Source organism: Numida meleagris, chromosome 3 (genome assembly GCF_002078875.1).
Source record: "Numida meleagris isolate 19003 breed g44 Domestic line chromosome 3, NumMel1.0, whole genome shotgun sequence".
Taxonomy (NCBI): Eukaryota; Metazoa; Chordata; class Aves; order Galliformes; family Numididae; genus Numida; species Numida meleagris.
Window position 1 is genome coordinate 48570889 of NC_034411.1, and position 24116 is coordinate 48595004.

Below are 24116 nucleotides of genomic sequence, written 5' to 3' on the forward strand. Positions count from 1 at the left end.
AGTTTATTTGTTAACTGCCTAGAGAAGAGCATTCCTTCCACAGGGAGAAGCATTTATTGCTTTGTGACAACCTCCAGTCATAAAGGTGAAGTTCTGTGAAAGAAACAGGTAACACAAAAGCTGAGATAGGGTGCATCTCTTCAGAGAAGGAATAGCCCCATGATACAATTTTATGCATAAATAAGCAACATTTTAATTATCTTGATGAAAGAGGCAGCAGAAGGCAGGGAAAGAGCACCAATGAATTCAGCTCTTGAACCTCAAAATATATGCTTTGGAGAACAGGTTACAAACATTTGTTTTATTAATGAGTAAAGCTGTTGCAGTAGGGGGGGGACGCGGGGGAGAGAAAAGTGAAGGAAAACAACAGAACAAATAACTCCCTTTGGACAACTACTGTGTACATTTCGTATCTGATTAACCAAAACAGAAATTTGGTTTTCAGTTACTGTAAAGATTCTTGTACTTTTCACTACCCCAGCAGGTGTTATGCTACAAAAACTGCTTCCAAGAATAGAACCAGTTTCTTAACTCTGAAAGAATGTAATTGATTACCAGAAGCTGACCGTTATACTGTCCCCACGTTCTAGAATTCTCTTGCTCTTGCAGTAACTTTGCAGCAAGTGTAGTAGTGTGTCAGGGCAACCCCCTGCTCACAGCACCCCGATCGGGGCCTGCTGCACTCACAGCTGAGTCAGCGGGGCAAGCAAAGTTCACTGCGTTCCTCAGCTATGTGGTGTGGACTGAGGAACAGGAAACCTGGCATCCTGCGCACAGGAGGACAGTCCAGGATTCCAACTGTCAAAGATGGTGTAGAAGATGCATGTTCTTTCCACATGAACATCAAGGGACTCGGTGTTTATGGTTCAAGCCAACACCACAATGGCCTACAAAACCCAAACATACCAGCAGGCATTTGGATATCACACACCACAGGACTACAGGTATGCAGAAACCTGACAGCAGTGGGTGTCCAGGTTGTGGCAGAGACAAGCACAGAACACTCAAAGACTTGTGAGTAACTTATAATGGCCATGAGATAATGCAAGATTTTTAAGTTTACTAAAAAGCACATAATAAATAATTTGCTTGAGCAGAATTGTGCAGTGGTGTATGTATTTAATTGAAGATCCAAAGGAACTGTGACAATCAGAAGAATGTTTATAATACAAAAAAACATTATATATATACATATACACATAGAATATATCTATATATGTGCCTATATAGATATATATAGATCAGTAAACTTGAATAGTGCCTTTATCAAGAGCATCTTAAGGCATTCAAACATTTTACTGTGACATTGACCCAGTTTAATATATTTTTGCTTCGTCTGAACTAAAGCAAACATTAAAAGGTCTGATCTGAAATGCCAAAGACAACTGAAACCAATGCCTAATGGTATCTTGAGTGACAGCAGCAACATCTAAGGAACCCACCCACTGCACTGCCTATTAGCTAAACAATATTAAATGAGTCTAAATCATTCCCACTCACAGCTTTGAGCTTTGCAATAGCAGAAGGCAAGTCAGCCTCACTGACCTCCTAGCCATATATTCTATAGAGTCTACTACAAACTGAGGATAGAAAAGATACAGCAAGAGGGCCTGCCCTAGGATAGAATGCCACTGAATATCAAATAGTATTTACAATACAGTATATGATTATAGAATATTTTATAAATACAATTTATATGTATACAAGGACACACATGAGCAGTTTATTTTCATGCTTTACAGAGTGAAAATAATCTGAACTAAAACTCACTGCATAATTCCGCAGCTGCCGGTTAGGAGCCTTTTCTTTACTGCCAGTACAAACCAATCCCCATGATGAGTAGCCAGTGAAATACCCATGTTTTAAGCAGCAGCTACGAAGAATCTCAATAGACTCAAAACGTGTGAAACGGGAAGTTTCAAACATGGGTAAGGCATAGGATGTTGGAGAGTTGCACCATCATTATGCAAGTAATTTTTTCTTCTTAGAGAACGTGGACTGATACACACTGCATTTTTGCAAAGAAATATATGATACTTTAGCATACGGATGGCAAAATTCAAACAAGGAATATTACAACTTCTAACACAAGGTAACAGAAAATGCTAGAAGCATCTACCAAAGTCTAAAAATGTGAGCTCTTACTAAATTTGTTTCAAAATGGTAAAATAATATTAAATATTTCAGTATTTGCACGTCCTTAGCACACTCAATTTCTTTAAATAAAAGCCATCATTTTTAACTCATACACAACTGTGGTGCCTTTGCAGGACCCTTTTGGGTTTTCGTTATTGGTGACTTTTTTTTTTTTTAAACACACTAGCTAAAGACCAGTTACAATATTAAATAGGAATATAATAACATAATATAAAGCAAGCAAAGGAGAAATATACTCAGATAAAAAAAAACCCACAATTTTAACAGTCAATTTAATAATGAAGAACTGACATTATTTTCTCTGCAAACTTCACAAATGGTAAGGTAGGTTTCATTAAATTACCTTTAACCAGCAATATATTATACTTTACTCCAAGCAAAGTAGACCAGTTTTACTGGCATACTTACTACAAAGGAGGATAATTTTTAAGTTTATTTACATTGAAAACCATCTTTTTTACATAAAATGGAATAGCTAGGCATTGCAGCCATTTTATAGTGTTCAAACTAAATGAAATTACTCTTAAAAGCTGTTCTGTTTCAACAGCTGTAGAACAGCTGGACAGAACACAAATTGTTTTATTAAGCTACAGCCCATTTTCACTGTAGAAAATAACTACTTGGTTATGAAAAGCAACGTTTTGTTGTTGTGTTTTTTTTTTTAAAGCATCTTCTACTCCTAATCCACCTTCTAAGGAGAGGGTGGAATTTCAAAAACATTTTATCTTGTGACAAAGTCTGCTTGAGAAGTTTCCATGCTGCCATCACTTTTTACTCAGTGCAATTCACTCCTCCCTCAGTTATGCCAATATAAGCCATTTTTTGGACCACACTGGAAACTGGATCACTTCAAAGAATATGCACTACAACAACCCTCCAGATGCTAAACACCATTTTTTTCACTGAGCCAGTAATTAGCACTACACTGTAAATGGTTGCACTGGCATAAAAACAGGTACTGAATTGGAGCACAGAAAGGCAACGAATGGCTGAAAGTACACAAGAATTTCTTAGACCAGCTTAGTGAGAAAACTGACTTAGTAACTGAAGTTTGCTGCAAGAATAGTCATAATGACAATGCAGTGGCACAAAATAATAACTTAAGAAAGCACTAATGCTATACAGGTACATTATTACAAATTATCCATTGAAATTCAATTCCAAGAAGGATGTATTTAAAAAGGAATGAAGTTTACTAAAAATAGTGCATTTTATTTACCGCTGTGTTAAATTCAGAGAATAGAGCAAGATGGAAATAAAAGCGTAACTCTTTCTGCCTCTCACCTGAAACTCCTGGTGTTGTCTTGGAAAATTTTTTCCACAGGGTTGCCTTGCTTCCTGCTCCTCAGCAGGCTCACTGCCCTCCCACCATGAGGCCAAAGGGACACCTGTTCACCTGCTGTGGGAAGTCATTAAACAGGAATGCGGAACATGCAGCAGACAGACATAGGTTACTAGTTCTGTTTTGAACTGGGCTGGGAAAGACGAACCACTGAAAACGTACCAAGGAAAACTAACAGCTCAGGTAGCCAGCTGCGTGATATTTCTTACTGCCAGTGTCACTGGGAGGAAACTTGTTAAAAGTAAGTGAAACCAGTCTCTACAACAAGTCTCAAAAACCATGATTTATGCTCTTTTCTCATTACTATTTCAAACATATAATAAAGAAACTATTCTAAAATTTAGTTTTCAAACTAGAAATTCCAACTAAAGCCATATTTTTTTTAAACTTACTTTACAGTTCAGTTGTAGTCAGAAAATTGAACTCGATTTCAAAAAGTATTTTTCCTAAAGCTTGTTTTCTCTCAAAACCGTGAGAGAACTGACGACAGGAGACAATGAAGTTGTTTCTGAGTGAGGACTCCCGCTCTCAGAGTACCACTCACATACTACAGCATTACTAATGACAAATTCAATTAGATATTTAATAAAAGACCAGTTCTAATGCTTTATCATATTACAATGTGAGTATAGCCAAGACTCCTTCCTGTTCAAAAGCTGAGAACTATGCCATTACCACAGCAGCTGGAAACGTTTCACCCAGATAGATGGCTCAGTTTTCCCCAACACTGAATAAATATGCTAAATACAGTGAGCAGTAAGGGTATGGGGCAGGGGAGGAAGAGGCTGCCAAACTTATCAAATAGCTTTATTAGTGTAAAGTTTGTTTTATATTTGGTCAATGCAAAGGAAGAACTGTCATTAAAAAATTCTGAAACAAAGACTTGGTTTTTAAAAAAAAATTATTTAGTATATGTACAAATAGATATCAGGCATCATCTCAGGGTGGAAAAAAATAAATCACTATTTCCTATTTTAAGTACTTAGAGTACAGAGATCAATGATAAAATTCAAGTGATAATTTTTTCACCTAACACTGAATCTCTTCTAAATAAAACAATTAACAATGTTGGAATAAATTAATTTTTGAGAAGGAATTCCCTGGATTTTGGGGAAACAAAATGTACAGAGATGGAAAGCGAAGACAACTTAGTGTTTAAAATAATAATAAAGAACGTGCGTATATTCACCCTAGCAAATCTTTTCTCAATTCTGTTCAGAGAAAACACTTAAAAAATGTCAGCTGCAAAATAAACTGTTTATTTAGTGTTTACTCCTCTACTAAACATAAACTAGGTCACGATTTTGAACCCCTCTACCTGCTTGTTCTTCATCATCATCAGACTGCTGTTCTGAGTTTTGGGAACTATTATAATCATATTCAATGGGCTTTGGATTGTTGTATGGGTAGCCATTGTCATCAAAAAACCTTCGGAATGTGAACTCATAAAAGGCATGTTCAGGATGTTTTCCATTTTTGTACCATCCGTTAAGTGTATCATTTACATTTCCTTCCTTATCATCATCGCTCCACAATTTATCTGGATCGACTGGATCAAAGTTCGATGTGTCCGTAGGATGAGCGATTTTGGGAATGTAGAAAGCAGACTGCCTCCGTAGATCACTTGAAAAATCAATAGTTTTAAAGAACGGATGAGCTTTTATTTCATCTGCGCCATTTTTGCCTAAACGATCTTCTGGCCCTCGACATAGTTTAATAATAAGGTCGGAGGCCTCCGGAGTCAGCTTGGCTTGAGGTGGAATATGAAGGGAAGTTTGCCAGTTGATAACCTTTAAAGCAAGAAGACATGTTATTTTATTTACAACTTCATAAAAAGGAAAATCCCCTGTGAAAACAAACAAACAAAAAAGATCACTCAACAGAAGGAATGTTTACAGGCTAATGAGGGCAAATGCAAAGCTGTTTTGTCAGCAAGAGAAGGAATGTTTAGTGTGAAAATTTGTCAAAACTTTACCTAAGTTTATTGACAGTTCAGATCTAAACTAGAGTCTGGCATGGAATATGCCTGCCATAACCCCACAAGATATCATAAAAAAACAGTGCCTAACACAGCTTAAAATCTTAAAAGAAGGTGAGATGAATGATTTTTTAGTTATTTGATATACTGGAAAGATGAACAAATTTAAAGTTACACATCAATACAGAAGTATATTTGGGCCAACTAATATCTTGGGAGTTGAACACTGTTTTGTAAAAATGGCACTGCAGAAGACTGCAGAATCCTCGTAATCTCTGAACCAAGTGAGGTCAGGGGAGAGAGTGACCAACAGCTCTGAGCTGCCTGCACCCCTAAGCAGCCATGGTCACCTCCTCTTCCTCCATCTTCACATGCTGAGCACCTGCAGATACTTCAAAAAGTAATTTTCTGCAGAAAAGTGAGCACGGAAGCCAAGTGGTAGCAGAACACCACTCAGATTGCTGGAAAATGAGAAGTGGAAATAACAACTTCTTGCATCCACTTCTAGTTATAGGGGATGGCTGAGATCTAAAATGTGATTTTACTTGGTACAATTGCAGCATAACCAGAAAAAATAGAAGACTGTGATTCTTGAAGCCCCTTACATTACAGTGATGGTGCGCTAATTTTGTAACATTTACAATCCTGCTAGTTCATAACATCCTTGAACAGAGCGGCACTCTCAAGAAAAATCACCCTTAATTCCATTATAAATTAGCAAGATCATGCCCATTTCAACCCTATTTTTTCAGCTTTTTCTACCTGTTTGCGTGAGATTTTTTAAAGTTACCTTCATTTGTGTTTCCAGAGGTGTTTGTGCCAGGAAAGGAGGCTGGCCCACTAACATTTCAAAGAGAATTACTCCAACACTCCACCAGTCACACAACTGTGTGTAACCTGGAGAAAAAAAAAAAAAAAAGCATAGTCAAAGTTTCAGTATACATTTAATCTTAAAAGTTCGCAAGAGAATTCTATTCAATGCATTTAAGATTTCTATATTAATAGCTATTAATTTTTATCGAGATACATACTTGGGAAAAGCAGTTGTGTAAAAAAGGTGAAGCTGCTGCTTGAATGCCAGTTACTTTACAGCAAGATTACAATAAAAAAATAAAAATAAACGCATTACCTGTTCGTAGCAATACTTCTGGTGCAATATAATTAGGTGTGCCAACAAGGGAATGGGCCAGACAGCGCTGGTGCTGGCGTGCAGCCCTACGCTCGAGTGGCTTCAGCCGGTCTCCGCATCTGCAATTTGCTGGGTCACCCCATTCGTTGCTGAAATCCATGCTGTCCTGACGTGCATGATCACCTGTAATTGTGTGAGAAAAATGCTAAAATTCAGAAAGACTATTTCAGAGCTTAACTAGTATGAAGTTTTCTTCATTTATTTTTATTACAAAATAGAAACTAATAAGAAAGAGAACTGAACTGTCTTAAAACATCAGGATTTCGACTTTTTGCTTATGATACAAACATCTGAGAATATAATTTTTAGAATAATTATGAGAAAGCTTGATTTTTCTTAGGTTTTAACATAACCAGATTGACTGTACAGTGTGTACACTGTTCTTGCTCTTATACAAAGAGAAAAACATTTAAAGCATCATCTGATGCTAATTACCAAAAAATTAAAATCTATCAAGTTTTAAACCTTCCAAGCATTCAGTTTAAATCTCTTATCTGGAACAATACAAACGCTTCTGCTTTCTCTTGAGAGACGGTGAAGTAGCCTGGTCTAACAGTAATTTAAAAATTCTTTTCTAAAACAAAAACAAGCCTCCAAGAATTAAAAAGTTAATTTCAGACTATTATATAATCTGTATTTCATTACTCACAACTGTTTTTCTTTTTTTTTTTTTTTAAACCACTGTTTTAAGCCATTAAGTTGGGTTTTAAAAGAAATCAACAGCTACAAAGACACTTGGGGAAAGATTTTCAAAAATGATTAATCTAAACCATCACTCCTACATTCAAAATAGTGTTAGGAGTTGTTATCTATGTAATTATGCTGCTACGTCTTTGCTCTCCAAGTTTCAGAAGATACTAACAGGACAAACTTTCAGCATCATAGCTTATTCCTTCTCTCAAGGAATCAGTGCCTACCTACACCCAGCAATGCTCCCTAAATGTTGTTTTCTGTAATTTGAATGGTGTGCAGAAACATTGCTAGATGCTTTAATGTTCACAAAGGTAATGTTGCAGTCATCTTTCGGCTCGTTATTCAATTTCTCCAAAAGAATAACATGCCAACAATAATAAAAGTTTTATATTTTTCTTACCACTCTGGTAGTATTTTGAATCATGGGTCCATCGAAAACCTGTACAGAGTCCGAAGTCAGTCAGTTTAATATGACCATCACGGTCTATCAAAATATTATCAGGTTTAATATCTCTGTGGATGAAGCCCATTTTATGAACGCTTTCAACTGCACAGGTCAATTCGGCCGTGTAGAACCGTGCCAGATTTTCTGGAAAGACACCCATTCTAATTAGGAGACTCATCATATCACCTCCAGGAATGTAGTCCATTACAAAGTACAAATTGTCCTTATCTTGGAATGAATAGTACAGACGAACCACCCATTCGTTATCAGCTTCTGCAAGGATATCCCGCTCAGCTTTAACGTGAGCAACTTGATTTCTAAGCAACACATCTTTTTTTCTCAGAGTTTTTGTTGCATATAAAGCTTTAGTATCCACTTTTCTTGCTAGGCAAACTTCGCCAAACGCACCGACTCCCAGCGTTTTAATTTTTACAAACATCGACTTGTCCATTTTAGCTCTTCTTAGCCGAATGTAATTAGACTCTTTCTGGCACAACATTTTCCTCATTTGATCTCGGGCTTCTGGTGACAATCCAACCTGTGCGGCAAAACAGAATTACATCTGAAGAGTGAACAGTACTCTTAGTTCTAGGTGATCTTCTTATAATTACAAGACTTAAGCAAAATAAACAAAATACTTATATATACGAGACTAAGAAGATCCTTTTAATCTTACTTCATGTCTTTGTTCCTCAGCTCCTCTTCCTAAAAACTAGGAATAATTATTTCCTTTGTAAAATGTTTTACAAAATACTGTTAACTATTACCTGCACTGTTTTTTATTAATCACAATAACAATGTGCATTAACTGTCTCCCTGATTCTTCATGCAGAGCAAAAAGCAGCCAAGGCATGCAGAGGAGCAGTAACCCACTGAGAGCTAAGGAGCTTCAGTGGATAAGGCTTCTACACTCTACCCTAGCTGAAGCAGTGTTATTAAACATCCTGGCCTCATCAGTGCAATCTCAATTACAGGAGGGAATACGCAGCTCCCACACTCATGTCTATCTTCACCAGGCAGAACCTTAAACCTTGGCACTGTTTCCTAGTGCCTGCCCAACCCCAGGGCATGCCTCCACAGTAAGTCCAGGCCCAGTCTTCCCCGCTACTACGAGTTCCTCCTCTCTGTAACAGGGCCTCAGTCACGTTCTCTCTGTCGATCTCCACGTACCAGCAAGCTGGACAGAGCAGTTTCTTGGACGTGGCTCACTCCTCTACCCACTATCACTTCTCAGCAAGTATCACTATCTTGAATGAACATACCTGGCATTTGGACAATACCACTAACACTCTGACAGCTGAAATACTCACAAGTCACATGCCACTCACCACCTAAAGCACAGAAACTCTTATCTACTATAACCACGCTAAGCATTCTTGTCATATACCAACCCCAGGTTCCTCCTACTGGCGTGTTTTTCTGGCTTCAATTCCTTTAAAGCATTCCAGTGGCTTCTATCTAGGAGAATTTCAGGCCCTAGTATCAGGATATCCCTCCATTTTGGTTTTAATATGAGAAAAATTTTTCTTCAAATTGTTATTTCCTCTGTGACGTTACTACCACAGAGCTTTATGTTCATTCCTTCTTTTGTTTTCTGTAAACATTTTCAAAAATTTTTATCTTCCTTTTCTTATAGCATTTCAATTCTTTTTCTGCCCATCTGGCTTGAAGCCGCCAGCCAACAGCAATGATTTGCCAGGGCAACCTAGAGAATACTTTCTTTTTTTTTTTTCCTGGACACTCCAATCATAAAATGGAACATGGCACTAACTAAAACCCTGCAAACATAACAACAGTTACCCAGCACAAATTTTCAATTTCTTAGCGTCACAATATTTTACTGACGCTTGACCAGATGTTGCAACTTCTGTTCCCGAACGCTTCAATGCTTAAGGTACCATCTGCAGAATACTATTCCAGACCATCACCAGGATTAGATAACCACTAGTCGAGGCGTGTATGAACTGTCTGTTAACAGATGACTCCTACGCTTTGCCCAACTTAAAATTTAACTAGTGACAAAACGTAAGATGCGATTGAGAAAAAAGGAGTGATAAAAGACCAATTAGGCATCACTCAGTATCTTACAAACGCTTTCAGTATACCATATATCAATCACGAAAACAAAACAAAAAAACCCACACTGCTAGAATCACAGGCATTTTCTTACAAGCATAGAAAAAAAGGGACCACAAAAACTTCACAAAGAATAGCAAAAAGATTTAAATAGGGATGGCTGTCTCAATTCTGAGACAAAATTTTTCATCAAAATCAGAAAAGCAGCAGTAAGGACTAGGTAGAGCTAGCTTCAGATTAGATATTGGAAATATGTTCAACTCCCTATCCCAAGTACAGCCAATGTGTGCAAATGATCTCCACATTACTGTAGGAATACTACTGCAGCGTCCTTGAAAACAGAGATACAGTGGGAAGCATCTCAAGTTTCCTGTGAATGAACGTGCTTAAGGTACACTTCAATGCAGAAGGTGGCATTTCTGAAGAACTCAAAATGTCAAGACTTTTTTTTAAAAAAAAAAAAAAGTTCAGACAACAGAGTGTCAGCTTCTCAAATGTTCCCTGCACCAGGAAGTCTGCTTCAGGACAGCTCCACTTGCACACAAAGAATCCCTCCGATCGGTTAGAAAACTAGCAAAGAAAATGGTCCAGGAAGGAACAAAACACTAGGAGGGAGTTAATCACTGCAAGACATACAAAATACAGTCTCCAAAAATCCTGTAGCTTTCTTGTTGCATTCTAACAATTTTGTTGTAAAATCCAGCTCACGTAGTCTAATTTGTCATCTATTCACCCAAATGCAGTCTTCACTTTTTCCTATGCCATTCATTAAAATAAATGTGCATCACAGTCTTCTCAGCTCTAGCATTTACCAAAAATTAACTATTTTTGTCAGGTGCATAAACACTTATGTACTCACACTCAAGTTACTTCTATTATGCAATCAGGCACAAGTTTCCTGAATTGCTATATATTAACACATAATTTACCCTCATTTTACTTCCTTCTCACCTGTGCCTTAGATCATGACTACTTAAGTTTCTCCTTATGGCAGAGATATCTAGCATAATACTTGGGCACGAGTGTAAGGGAACTAAATTCACACATTTAAATTAAATATTCATGACAGACCTTCACTCTGTTCCCCAAGAGGCCTGACAGAATAGAAATACATCACCTATCCTACAAATACACCTCTCCTGCAGGTGGATACATTCTGTGTTCTTTTTTGATTTTCAAAATTCCTACTAAGGAGGAGAAGAGTGGATTCAATACTTGTTTAACCCTCTTAAACCTCCTAACAATATGCAGTGAACTAGTTACCCTATCTCCTTCTCATGAAGACCTCCAATATACTTCACTATTAGAGGAATTCTGTCCTACAAGCTGATCAAAGAGAGGCGTGCTGCAGTGTAAAACTGCATTTCCCCTGCTTCAGTCTGAAATTAAACATCCCATCTTATAATCTAGTGTAAATATTACAAAATGTATTTCATATAAAAAGAGACATTCACTTAGGTGCTTTAAATGTACAAAGAAAACATCCAAGAAAGCTTACAATCAGTGTCTTCACTTCAGTAAGACATGATTCTGATGCTATGGAACAACACAGGAAGAAGGGAAACTGAAGTTGCAAATCAACATGAGTTATAATCTTACTTTTCAGTACTAAAAAAATAGTCAAAATAAAATTCATGCTTAATTCTGATGCAGGATTGCATGCAAAGACCTCTAACAAGGGATCATGCTACTCTTTAACAAAAAAATACTGTTGCTCCAAAAATCTTACTTGCCTACACAGGGATGGAGGCTACAGAGTTCAGGAAAGCTTCCCACACCTTAACAGTTTAAATCAGCTGTTAGTGGAAGTGAAAAGGAAAGAGAGAAAACTAAGAATAAAGATCTAGAAAGAATTTCAGGAAATCTTGCTAACATTTACATATCTTATGATTAACCACACATAAAACACTATAGCTTACAGTAAAAATTTTCAAAGAGTAAGAAAACATGGATTTTAAAAGCAGCATTTCAAGAAAGTAGCATTAGCCAAGTACACTTTTAAAAGGCACGTCACAATTATGTCCTATTTTCAATTACAGCAGCTCAGAATATATAAAATGCACCTCAAATCTTCATTTCTGCAGATCCTAATAATCTACTTTTTGTGATTTTCACTTTTGAAATTACACATGCATACACCAGCTGCATTTTTTCTTTTTAACCTTTTGCATTTAGTGTCACAGAACATGAAATCTCAGGAACAGACCACTAACTTCAAGTAGGCGCAAAGAAATTGCTTCTATATATTCTTGCAGATGTGTGCTTGTTATTATCGCACTCAGTTACATCTTGTTTTAACAGACACCCTTAGAGTCTGGATTATAAAATATTTTGCCAAGAAGTACCAGGGTTCTCTCATTTTTGAAATGTAACTTTAAACACTGACTTTCTAGATATGAACTTAGAAAACCCTCTTACTAGTGGGAACAAACAGCCAAAGTTATCACTGTTCAAGTGACTAAATAAAAGGCCTACCAACTCGTCCCTGCAATGTTTACTTATACACATATATACATATCATTAAAACATTGCACAGAGCTCACTCAAAAAATCAGGATTAAATAGAATCCATAACAAAAAGCTATAAGCCAAATAGTTAAATCTCAGTTCATACAGAAATTCTGCTTCTTCTGCGTTACCTGCTATGAGCCATATGAACTATGTTTAGACACACAGAAATCTTACATCACAAAACTAATTTCTAAGATGACAATGAAGTACGTAAACAAAGCAATCAAGAAATTGCCACATCTCAAAGACAAAAAACTACAAATAGCCCTCAACACCATGCTGTACCACAACGTATGTGTCTGTATTATTCGTCCTACCATTAAGACAATTCTAGTCAAAGACTTAGGAGAAAGAGTTTACCCGCATCATTTCATTCTCCAGTTGTTTCTTCCGATGTAAACGTTGCTGATGTGACTTCAGTATATTCTCCACATGCTGCTCCATGAAGAATTTAAAAGCCTGAGGGGAATAGCTTTGAATACGAGATTCTCGCCGTTCTTCATCTTTCTTGTTTTTTCTAACAGGAACGGGCGATGTTGTAATTTGTTTCTTTTCTTTGTCCGCTGAATCAACACATTCATAATTCTTTTCATTCTCTTCCTCCTTAGATGAAATGGGTGGTTCCTCTTTGCTGAGCTTGGGTCCCATCTCGTAAGGATGAACAGACGGACTCTGGTGTAACAAGTGTTTGGGGTAAGGTGGGGGCGGACCCTGGTAATTCGGAGCCTCTGCCACAGGTGGCATAACAGCCACATTTGTAGATGGACCCTCGGAGAAGGGAATGGGCTGAACGGTTTGTACTGGTTGCGGCATCCAGGAAGGGTGAGTTGGTGCTAAGGCAGTCTGCAGCTCCGGCTTTAACACACGCATACTTTTCACCGGCTGCTGAATGGGAGCTGGTGTTATAGCTGTTACTGTGGTGGCTGACGGCTGAGAGCTGCTAGCGTGACTCTGTCTATTTCCATGATGGCTGTTGAAAGAATTTGACCGTGCCGGAAGGTTGGGTTGCCATGCGGGGATTTCATGCCCATTTCCAGGTGATGACTGTGGCTGCACAGGTGGAGGCTGCGACCAGGATGCAGGTATTCCAGCTACATTCGTATTATAAAGTTCCATGTTGTGACTATTTCTATTTGGCACCAGCATTGTCGGAGGAAGATTCCCATTGGAGTATGCTGAAGGAGGAGCAGATCCCCCCGCCTGCATCTGTAGTGCTGTAGGACTCTGCCTGTTAGTTGAGTTCATTGGGTATGGGGGTGGCTGGCGACTCACTGAGTTCCCAGACACAACGTTCTGGTGAACTATGAACTCTGCCTGACAATTACCATTTTGCATTCCAGCCCTTCCTGAGGGAAAGCTAAACTTGCTGTTGGCAGAACTCTGCATGATTATCGGTTGCCTTCCAATGGGGACAGCACTCATGCCTCTCTGACCCTGACTGGAAGAATTCATGGGTGGCGGATTCATCGGTGGAGGTGGATAACCATCCTGCCACGCACCCGGTGGCACCGGAGAAATACGAGTGATCACATATTCCATGTTCCCAGAGTAACGCTTTGTCTGGGCGTTTGGTTCCCAGGAAGGCGGCGGTGGCGTGGTTCCTCTGGGAGGGGGCGTCTGCCCTCGAGGAGGCGGAGGAGGCGGCGTGACGCTCCTGATCTGGGGGAGTGGCGGGGGGTTCACTCTTTGGCCATTGCCAGGGTGGGCCTGAGCAAATGCTGCAATGCCAGATCCAGACAGCGGCCTTCCTACATCAGGCTGCGAGCTGGGACTTTCTGAGCGATAAGCTACTCCATCTGCCAGGGAAGGGCCGTGTCTCTGAGGAACCAAGGATTCCTTAGAACCCTTCCAGCTCTGCTTGCGGTTAACAGTCCCTGCTTTTACAAAAACATAACAGAGCATTTATATCATTTCAGTAAAAGAACATGCCGACTATGACAACTTTGCAAGTAATAATGAAAATTACAACTCAGTGGTAGCATTTAGCTAGCTGCTTCATACAAACGCTAACTAGTTCTGCTTCACAAGCTAACAGAAAATAAATGCTGTATGTTGCTACTCTTGACTATCATTTTTTTCCTCACACTTACATTGTGGATTTAAAACAAAACTTTAAAAGAGACGACTGTTGAGTATTCAACTTTAAGTCAAATAAAAGTTCGGTATTTCTGCTGCATCTGGAAAGTAGTTTGTCTAAATCTATGCTACAAAATGCTGGTAACCAGCAAGCATCAAGATGTATTAAAAATGTGCTTGTGTGTTTCATGAAAGCAGTAATAGCAAGTGGGAAATTCTGACTCTGTTGCTATTAAAGCCAAGTCTATCCCCTAACATCTATTATAATGTAAAGTCTGCCTTAAAAACCCTAGACAAAATCTAGAACCAAGAAGAAAATTGAGCGGGAGGAGATCTTGAAATAGGACACAATAAAATATAAATATTGAAACCATGCAATATATAAGTACATCTGTATAAGTAATATATACAGATGTATAGTGCTGCTATGTGGGAAACTGTGTTAAGCGATATTAAAAAAATAAAATCAGAATTCAATACTTACCACTGATTTCTAAATGGCACATGACGGAGAAAAAATACAAGCATCACCAACAACTAGGGGCAAAAATGACCGAGATCTGAATATCATTCCATGGATGTAATACAAGGATGTTGTTTAGATGTTGTGCTGAGGGACATGGTTTAGTGGAAAATATTGGTGATAGGTGGACTGGATGATCTTAGAGGTCTTTTCCAACCTTGGTGACTCTATGGTTCTGTGATTCTAATACTTAGATAAAACGCTAAAAACATGCCATTACAAAAAAAAAAAAAGTCTTAAATTCACATCAGTCACTCATGTTTCAGAAGAATTCTATTATATACTTTACATATTTTATTTTTCACCAGAAAGAATACAGTTAATGAGTTACTGAAGTACCATGGATATACCTACCTGGTGGTTTCATACCTGCGTTTACTGGTCTTGCTGCAGCTGCAACCATCTGTTCCCGACGAGGATCCTGGTAGCTCATTTTACTAATAAATTCAATGGCTGCTTCTATACTACGGTTGTTAGTTTGTCTAAGGGCTTGTACAACCATATCCTAAAGGGAAAATTAAACACGAGAAGTTACTAAAAATGGCATGAATAATGAAAATCATGAGAATTTAGCCAAATATCCTCCAGTAATTTTACCAAAGTACATAATGATTTCACTCAACCACTTAAAAATAATCTAACAACGCTTTCTTCAAAACAGAACCTACAAAAAAATTAATAGTGTGGATCTTCCGAAGAACAACAATATTTTGATGTTAACCCTGTTACCATGCTATTCTTAAACAGTTTGCCTATCTAGGTATTTATTACTTATACGCACTACTCAGATAACTTTTAGAGGTCCCAACTAACTTAATCTATTCTTTAAAAGATATCCAAATATGACATTCAGTACTTTGGTTTTTGCTCATTTTTCTTCAACTTGGAATGCCTTTTGTCAACAAATATCCATTAGCTTCTCCTCAAGTATTTTAACTAGTAAATATAACAATATTGGCAGAAATTCTGTTATTTTTGTGGTGGGGATTTGCTGTGTTCTTAGAGATCCGAAAAGAAGCTTTGATCAGACGACCAATCCCAGGTTTGTCAATGGAAAGTGTACTATGAATCAGTGGTGTTTCTCCTGACTTGAATGAGACGGAGGTCAAGAAACAGAGGCAATTAAAAGTCAGGCACTCCTCTCCCACTTTTATTGAATGGTATTGCGCAGTTGACTCAGAATTTGAAAAAAAATATACATACATATATACAGAGTGACTCCCTTTAATTAACCACACTGCCCTCCAGCAATTTGTTACGGCCATACTTTGTCACATCAAAGCCATCACTTCAGTTCACATTATTTCCAAACAAGCCACCAAGTTACAACAGTATATGGCAGGATGGCTGGAACTGGATGATCTTCAAGGCCCCTCCCAACCCAAGCCATTCTTTGATTCACCTACTAGTGAAATCAATGAGAAATCCAAGAGGGCTCAGAAGGGAGGAGGGTCAGTATCAATTTCAAATTCAAACCCACATTTACACTTCCACTACATCTGTGTGTTTTTGACATTGCAAATGTACGAAATATGCACAGCCTTCAGAGACAATAATAAAATGAACAAAACAGAAAAGTGTATGTATGTATGAAACAAGATAGCCTCAATGTTTACAGACCAGGTGACATCACTGGATCAAAAAGATACAACATTTGATCTCACAACTCTTTTGTGAGACAGTTACACCTGCAAAATTTCAACTATTACAGGCAAGACCGACTCGTTGCAAAGCACGTTTTCAGCATCAGTATACTACTGGATCATTGTGCAAACAGGTTAGACTGTTTGTAGTATTGCATTTCCAATCTGAAAATGCTTTTTACAGGACTCATCATTCATTCCTACCTATCAATTCTAATTCTTAGTTTCAAAACCAGATTTACCAGTTTTTCAGCAAAATTAGTCTACAATACACAAACATAAGATAACAAGTTGACATCATCAAACCATAAAGTTTATATTTAACTTAAAAGTACAGAATAAGCAATATTTTAGAATATTAAATTTAAATTCCCTGTCCACTAGTCAGAGAACACGAGGAAGAGCCACCCAAGGGGTCTCTCCTAACGAAGACTATTTTAATGGTTACCTATGTCAGATGAAGTATTAGACATCTTGGAGAGTATCATCTTAAACTGAAGTTCAATTCTAATATGTTCTATCTCAATAAGTAAGGCAGATTTCCTGTAAACAATTTAAGATGTCTTTTTTTTTTTTTTTTTTTAAAAGGGGACTGGAGGGAATGACCAAAACTTCTGTGATACAATCAATACATACAGAACAAAAAGAAAGAGGTGGGAATACACTTATGTTTCCAAACCCTAAGTGATTACTGAGCCCACAATATGGCAAAGATCTTCCTCTCATTTGAAACAAGCTTTTATTATTACTTCAAATCCATTTTGAACATCTTAATAAAAACTCACTAGAAGCTGAGAGGAGCACACACTTTTTATATATAGGTTCTCACCAGAGCTAAGTAAAACAGAAAATGAAATTGGTACCCACTGGTTACAGTTACAGTAACAGTTACAGTAAGTAGCAGATTAGAAAACGTCTGGTAATGCACCAGAGATCATGAAAGTAATGTCCATGTAACCTGCTAAGGCACAAACACACCTAATGTAAGTCAGAAACAGTCCAGTCTGGCCAAAACAGAAGCAGCTAACACACGCCAACTGCAATCCTGTCCAGAAAAATACCCAGCTCAAAACACCCCCTTATTTCCTTCCTACTTTTTGTCTCAACCCCCTCACTCTGAAAAATGCTATCAGCTGTATCCGTTCCCTGGTGGTGTCCACAGGCTGCTCCCATATGGACTACTGTGGAAACACAACCATGGGTTAACAGGTGGCACAAACTGCTTATGCTGTCTCTGTGTCTGATGAAAAGGTCCATTTAATCGCAAGTGTCCTGTGAATTCTTGCTTGTATCCAAGAACAAAGGGTAGGAGCAAAAGGTTTCAAGACACAAAGGCTCCAACAGAAATACCAACTTGAGATGCTTCTCTAGTTTATTATCCAGCCACGTACCATTTCACAGCTTGTGAAAGTGACTGGAGACTCATTCTGTAAAAATGGATATGAGAGCTAATCTACTTAAAAAAACAAAACCACTCTAGAAGCAAACCACAGATCAGGAACAAATCATTATAAAATCATTTATCGTTGTAAAACTCTTCCATTCCTACTGAAAATCCAACCTGGTCTTTGCAGTTGAGCAAGCCAAAGGAACGTGAAAAAAAAAAAAAACCCACACTATCAGCACCTGATTTTGGGACATTATTGAGGAAATGCCAACAGATAGCTTTGGAGAAATTCACTCCTCTTAACCTCCCTGTGAATACCAAAGCATTATAGAACTTGCGAGCTGGTTGTTAGGGCAGTCAGTGCTCGCCTGGAAAGGTAAGCACATACCACCCCAAGGTGGCAGAGTGGTTTGCTAGTTAGTGTTTTGTTTTTCACTGCTTTTCTGCCCAGCTTTACAGAGAAGGAATAAATATAACTTATGTAGGTGCGCAATCCTCAAAAAAAACCACAGGAGCTGTAAGTATATTCATTTTATATTCCTAGAAAGCATAGTTCAAACTCCTTCCACGTATTGAATGAAGTAAGTCTACCTGAATCTAAATAATCTTATCTGAATAATTATCTAATTTTTTGTGGGTTTTTTTTTTTTATAGTGATGATAGCAGAATAGTGACTTGTACCCATGATTTTCCAAGAGCTGTGATCTCAACATTTTTGTCTTGAGAACATACTGCAGAGAAGGTATCCTGTAAGTGCTTTTATAGTGTACCTTGTTGAAAAGCAATAACATATCTTCTTCACCAACCTTCTACTAACAACAAACGTGAAAAGATCTTTAAAATTTATTCCTGAAATACGTGGCATTGCCTTTCACTTTAGAATGACCATACTTCATCAACATATTTTAACTGTGCACAATTTAAAATTCTGTTGCATACCAGAGGCAAAAGCCATGTTCTAAAGTGGCCAGTTCCCTCTGTCCGAGATGATCTGTATAATTAAAACAATCCCTACCACGTAAGAATACACTGCAAATGGTGCATAAAAATGAAAAATAGCCAAATCTCTCTAAATCTCTGTTCCCCTTCTTCATCCCAGTTTCATTAAGTCCTAATGAGAACTGTACCAGATTTTCAAGCTATTTTGCTTATCATATGCTGTTTAAACATTCCATGACCAACACCTCTTCCAATACGCTCTGATAGTTTATAGTTAGAAGAACACTAAAACTTGAAAATAAAATACAATACCTCATCAAAGCCAGCAGCTTGTAAGTCTTGCAGCATTTGTCGATTAACTTCTGACGTTCCTTTGACAGCTGAAGTTGTTTCATTTGCAAAAGGTAGCAGCGAGTTTCTTATCTCCTGCAAAACTTTATGATACGTTACAAATTTGGGGGGATTTCGACCTTGTCGAGGATCTTCAGATGACATTTTCCCCATGCTGAGATCAGCTTTAGCAGCATCTGATGGTTTTGGTAAATTCCTGAGGCTCTCTCGTATTTCCTGTAGCATCTGCTGGCTGCTGCCAGTATAGTTACTGGCAGGAAAAGTCTTAGGCCTCATTTGTCTATATCCTTCTGGCTTCTCACTTCTCTTCATGAAAACATCTATATATGCAACCTTCACCAAGGACTCACGCTAATGCAAAACTCCAGAAAGGCTGGCTGGTAGTTTCAGAATACGTGAAGGCAGTGACCGATTGCTGCTAAACCGCAATTCTTGTAGTGCTGAAGGGTGTCACAACCCAAAGTAGCTATCCTGTTAAGAAAACAAAACAAAAAAACCCGTTACACATCCGCTGGTGAAAGAGCTCACAATGCAGCACTAGTGGCAGAAAAACGTTGACATGCAGCGCTGCCTTCACAGTTAGTAAGGGTATGCTACCCGACTTCTTCAGGGAGTCTTTACACAACCCAAATGATAAACTCTGCTGGGCTCCAAACAGTCCTTTAAGGAATGTCATAGATGCTTCAAGTCTGAACAGACAGGAACTCAGGTGAGGTTCAAAGCCTAAGGTGCAGACATGGCTGCTAAGTGTGCTTCCCTCGCACTCCCCCATCACTGCCTCTCTGCCTTCCCTGCCTGCCACTCCCAATCTCCTGCCCACATTCTCTCCACCAGCACTCTGGAGAGCTGAAGGTGCCTGCTCCGCTTGCCAGACAGTCAGCTAGAGCAGGGACCAACGTGCTGGCTGTTCAACAGCCCTGACACCAAGCTCCACGAGCAGCTGGAAGCACAAAGTACGCATTTAACTACTATGATTTTATCCATTCTCCACTAGCCACATACAAAAAAATGGCCGGTCTCATCATATGCAACTTTATGATTTCTTGTACCATCTTCCACCTAACCTCATTTAAAGTCTCGGTTTCCTAAGGCTGTCATAGTCTCTCAGCTTGAGCCTTCTGAATCCAGTTGTATTTTGTTAGTAGTTATGTATTTTTTTTTAATATAGTTGGGTGCAAGAGGATAGAAAACCAAAACTTCCTTACTGCAATATCATTTAACAACTCAAGCATTAAATTCACTGAGAACATAACTGTGACATTTGGTAAGGAAAACAGAAAATTCTGCCAAAAACAAACAATTTTTGCATTTAGAAGGGCCTGACTCAGCAGGGAAAGAACTCTGTGCTCTGTGGTGAACTAAAATTTCTGCCTTTATGCTGTGCATTAGCATGTACTGTAACCGGTATGGTAAAGCTATAGAAACTAAGGTGATATACTGAGAAGTTACAGAGCTTCTGCCTCTTCAGAGTATCACGGAATAAACCTTCTGCAGTCTGTACTGCTCCACAGAGGCAGATCATATACTAAAGACAGTACAAGATAAAAAAACTTACACGTTTTAGCACTGTCTTCACAGGCAACAAGAAGAATGATAAAGCTTAACTCACATTCCTCCTTTACCGCAGTACAGCATCCAACAGAAGCGATACAAAAACATTCTTATTTTTCTTGTTTCCATTTCTTAACGTGCTCAAGTTCTGCCTTCCCAGTTTTCTGAAGGATTCTTTTTGAGGATCCAGATGCTTGCGAACATCATTTGTCTCCTGAAGTAGTGCGTAGGTGTTTCTCATGACAGACATCTGAATTAAACATGTCTAAGGAGTTTCATACAGCCCACATAAAAACCACTCTTTCTTTACCCTGGTTTCACTTCTATGATATTTGCACTGCCATAAACCAATTAGTGATTCAACAATTGAGAAAGAACATGACAAGAAGTTAATAGGAAAAAGAACCTTCTGATACCCATACAGATTATATGAGTGGCATATGCATGCTACCCATACGTGAATGAAACTTGAAAGCTTAAAGAAGAAAGACACAAACCAGGCTTGTGAGAAGAAACACAGAGCACCACCACCCAATCCCTTTTGCCTTGGCCTATCATTTAATACCATAATTTCTTGAATGGAACTGCCTAAATCTTAGGTGCTATAACTGCATCCAAGCTTTCTTTGCTCTGCAGTAGGTACAGAACTTCAAATGAAGGCAGTTTGGTACTGATATTAAAGCTTTTTCCTGCGGTCTGGTAGCATACAGCACTCACTGAATAAGGAAAAGATTATCAAGCATCTAAGTGAGTTTTAATAATAAACAGTGAGGTTTTGCTCAAAGTGTTAAGAAATCTTGATTCAGCAGAAAGCATGTCATGAGAGCAATTAAAAGATAATTAATTTTGCCCACTTTCAAGATCATTTTCAGAACACGCAATATTTAAGACCGCACTGAAAAACACTTGGCTAAAAATGCTTTTTCCAAAGAGGGAGAAAATAACTATTTTTTCTAGAATTTTACTAGAAAATAATTCTGCTTGGCACACGTTCCTTTTCCTTCCAAGAGACCTGCTTCAGAACACATACTGGATTCACAAGTGCAGGGATACGTGATAATAGGATCTGAAGGAATTCCCACCTCCAGAAAAGCAAGATCTCTACACGAGCTCATCCAACAGCATTTAACACAGCTCAGTAATTCAGGTTACTTGTTCAAATTCAGCCAAAATTAAGAGTGATTATTAGTTCACCATTAGCAGAGTTATCTAGCTAAAGCAGCTAGTAACCCCTGTATTTACAAGTGCTTGGAGAATTTGAATGGAACTTCAAGAATGCTAAGAGACCCTGCAAGAGTCTTACAAATACTATTTTGCTGGCTACCGCAGCACAACAGGATACAGACTAAGCAGCCATGGAAAGCAAAGCTATGCTCTCATGCCGCAGAACTGAGCTCCACCAGTGTGAACCTGCTTACCTGTCACTGTTCACCTGGGCCTGTGGAATTATGCGTAAGGCCACACAGCGCACATCAGGCTGGGGCAACCTACCCACATAAATCGTCACTTATTGGTGGGTTGTTTCTTTCAACAGCAGTACTGAGTAATAACAGTTAGATGCCTATGTGATACAGCAGCCTTAATTGCATAGAAAGCCAATTAAATCTGCCCCTCAGTTTAACTCTCAGAAACTCTCTGAGTTTTCCTCTCAGAAACATCTGCATACATTGTAAAACAAGAACATTTTAACTGCGCAGTAAGAGACCGATCAGAGTCATCCACCTCTAATCAGAAAGCACTGACTGCATCCAAGGAAACTGACACGTACCTACAGAATCACAGAATACTAGTGGTTGGAAGGGATGTCTGGACATTGTTTAGTCCAACCCCCACTAGAGCAGGTAGCCTACAGCAGGTAGGGCTTTGCACTTGGGTGTCCTTAAGTGTAAATGATAAATGTAAATGATATACCTGTTTGTTACTACTACTTCCACTAATGAAGCTCCTTAAGTCCCTAAACTAATTAAAATTAAAAATAAAATAAATCACTTCACCCTGAAACTTAGAAATGAAAGGAATAGTATTTTCTACTACAGGTCAAAGTATACGGAAAAAGAAAACAAAACAAAACAAAAAAAAGACTTGTCTTTTTACAGACAGCCAAGAAAGGCTGGGCTTCAGAATGGGCATCTGAAAGAAAACACAGCATAGCTGCATGCAACTGTCAGCGCCTTCCAACTTTTTTCTGAGGAAAAAAAAAAAACCCCCACACAGCTTTCCAGCAAACTTGTAATACTGCACATTTAAATAACTTTGAACACATTTACATATTCCTATTCCCTCTCTAAGCATTGCACACCATGTTGTAAGTTGTCTTTGGTTCCCCCTCCCATACTCCTGTTACAGTAATTTCTTTTATTTGTGATCTCAATCAAGACTTCACCGCTAGGAAAACCAAACCAAACCAATGCAAGGATTTGGGACGCATCAGCTTAAGTCTGTAGGCGCTCGATTCAAACCAACGAGAGGCAGCAACTCTTTCCATCATTTACAGCCACCGAACCCTTTGCCAAAGGACACGCTGCCAGCGCTGAGCGCTTCCAGAGGATGAGGAGAACGCCCCGCGCAGAAGGGCGCACTCCGCGCCGCAGATGAGGACGGCTCGTGGAGCACACGGCGCTCTCAGCCCGCGCTTCCCTCCCGCCCCGTTATCTCCTCCAGCGGGACGCGGCTCTCCCCACGGACAAACGCACCCCGGCCGCTCCCAGCGGCGGCAGGCCCACGCGCTGAGAAGGGCGGCAGTCGTCCCGTTGGCCTCCGGGGAGAGCAGGGAGAGGGCGGCCAAGCGGGCCCGCGGGGCGGAGGGACTCAAACCCAGGCCCGCTCCGCGGCCCCGGCGGGGCGCTCGCGGCCGCCCCTGCGCCGAGGCCGGGCCTCCTCTTCCCGCTCCCTCCGCCACCGACCTACCTGCGGCGAGAGGGCGGCGGCGGCAGCGCCCCGGGCCCGGGCGTGCGCGCACGCAGCCCGGCCCCGGCCCCGGCCCCGCCCCAGCGGCGACGACCGCCGCGGCCCTCCGCGCTGCCAGCCGCGGCTGCTCGCTCCCTCCGCCACGGCCCGCCGCCGCCGCCACGGGCCTCTCAGTTCGGCGCCGCCATTTTGTCGGTGTCTCCGCCGCGAAGGGCTTCCCGGATATGGGCAGCTCCCGGCCGCCCTTGCGCGCCCGGCGCTCCCCCCGCGGCCCCGGCCGGGAAGGCGAGGCGGGGCCGGGGCCGGGGCCGGGGCCGTGGGTCGTTTGTGCGCTGCCACGGGCGGCCG

The 24116-nt window shown here is 39.7% G+C and overlaps 1 protein-coding gene across 6 annotated transcripts; it reads right to left on the bottom strand.

Annotated features, from left to right (window-relative positions):
* Window positions 1100-23832, bottom strand: LATS1 (large tumor suppressor kinase 1). 6 transcript variants are annotated; one of them, XM_021392274.1, is made up of 8 exons: window positions 23769-23832; window positions 19272-19781; window positions 15345-15495; window positions 12752-14268; window positions 7760-8342; window positions 6607-6789; window positions 6268-6374; window positions 1100-5289 (listed from the first exon to the last, which is right to left on the bottom strand). In XM_021392274.1, exons 2-8 carry the CDS (start codon window positions 19620-19622, stop codon window positions 4780-4782), a joined length of 3402 nt encoding a protein of 1133 aa, XP_021247949.1. In that variant the 5' UTR covers window positions 19623-19781; window positions 23769-23832; the 3' UTR covers window positions 1100-4779. The 6 variants fall into 6 exon arrangements, with proteins under 6 accessions (XP_021247949.1, XP_021247950.1, XP_021247951.1 ...); XM_021392275.1 differs by lacking the exon at window positions 23769-23832 and adding an exon at window positions 20920-23732; XM_021392276.1 differs by lacking the exon at window positions 23769-23832 and having other exon boundaries at window positions 12752-14265; window positions 19272-23733.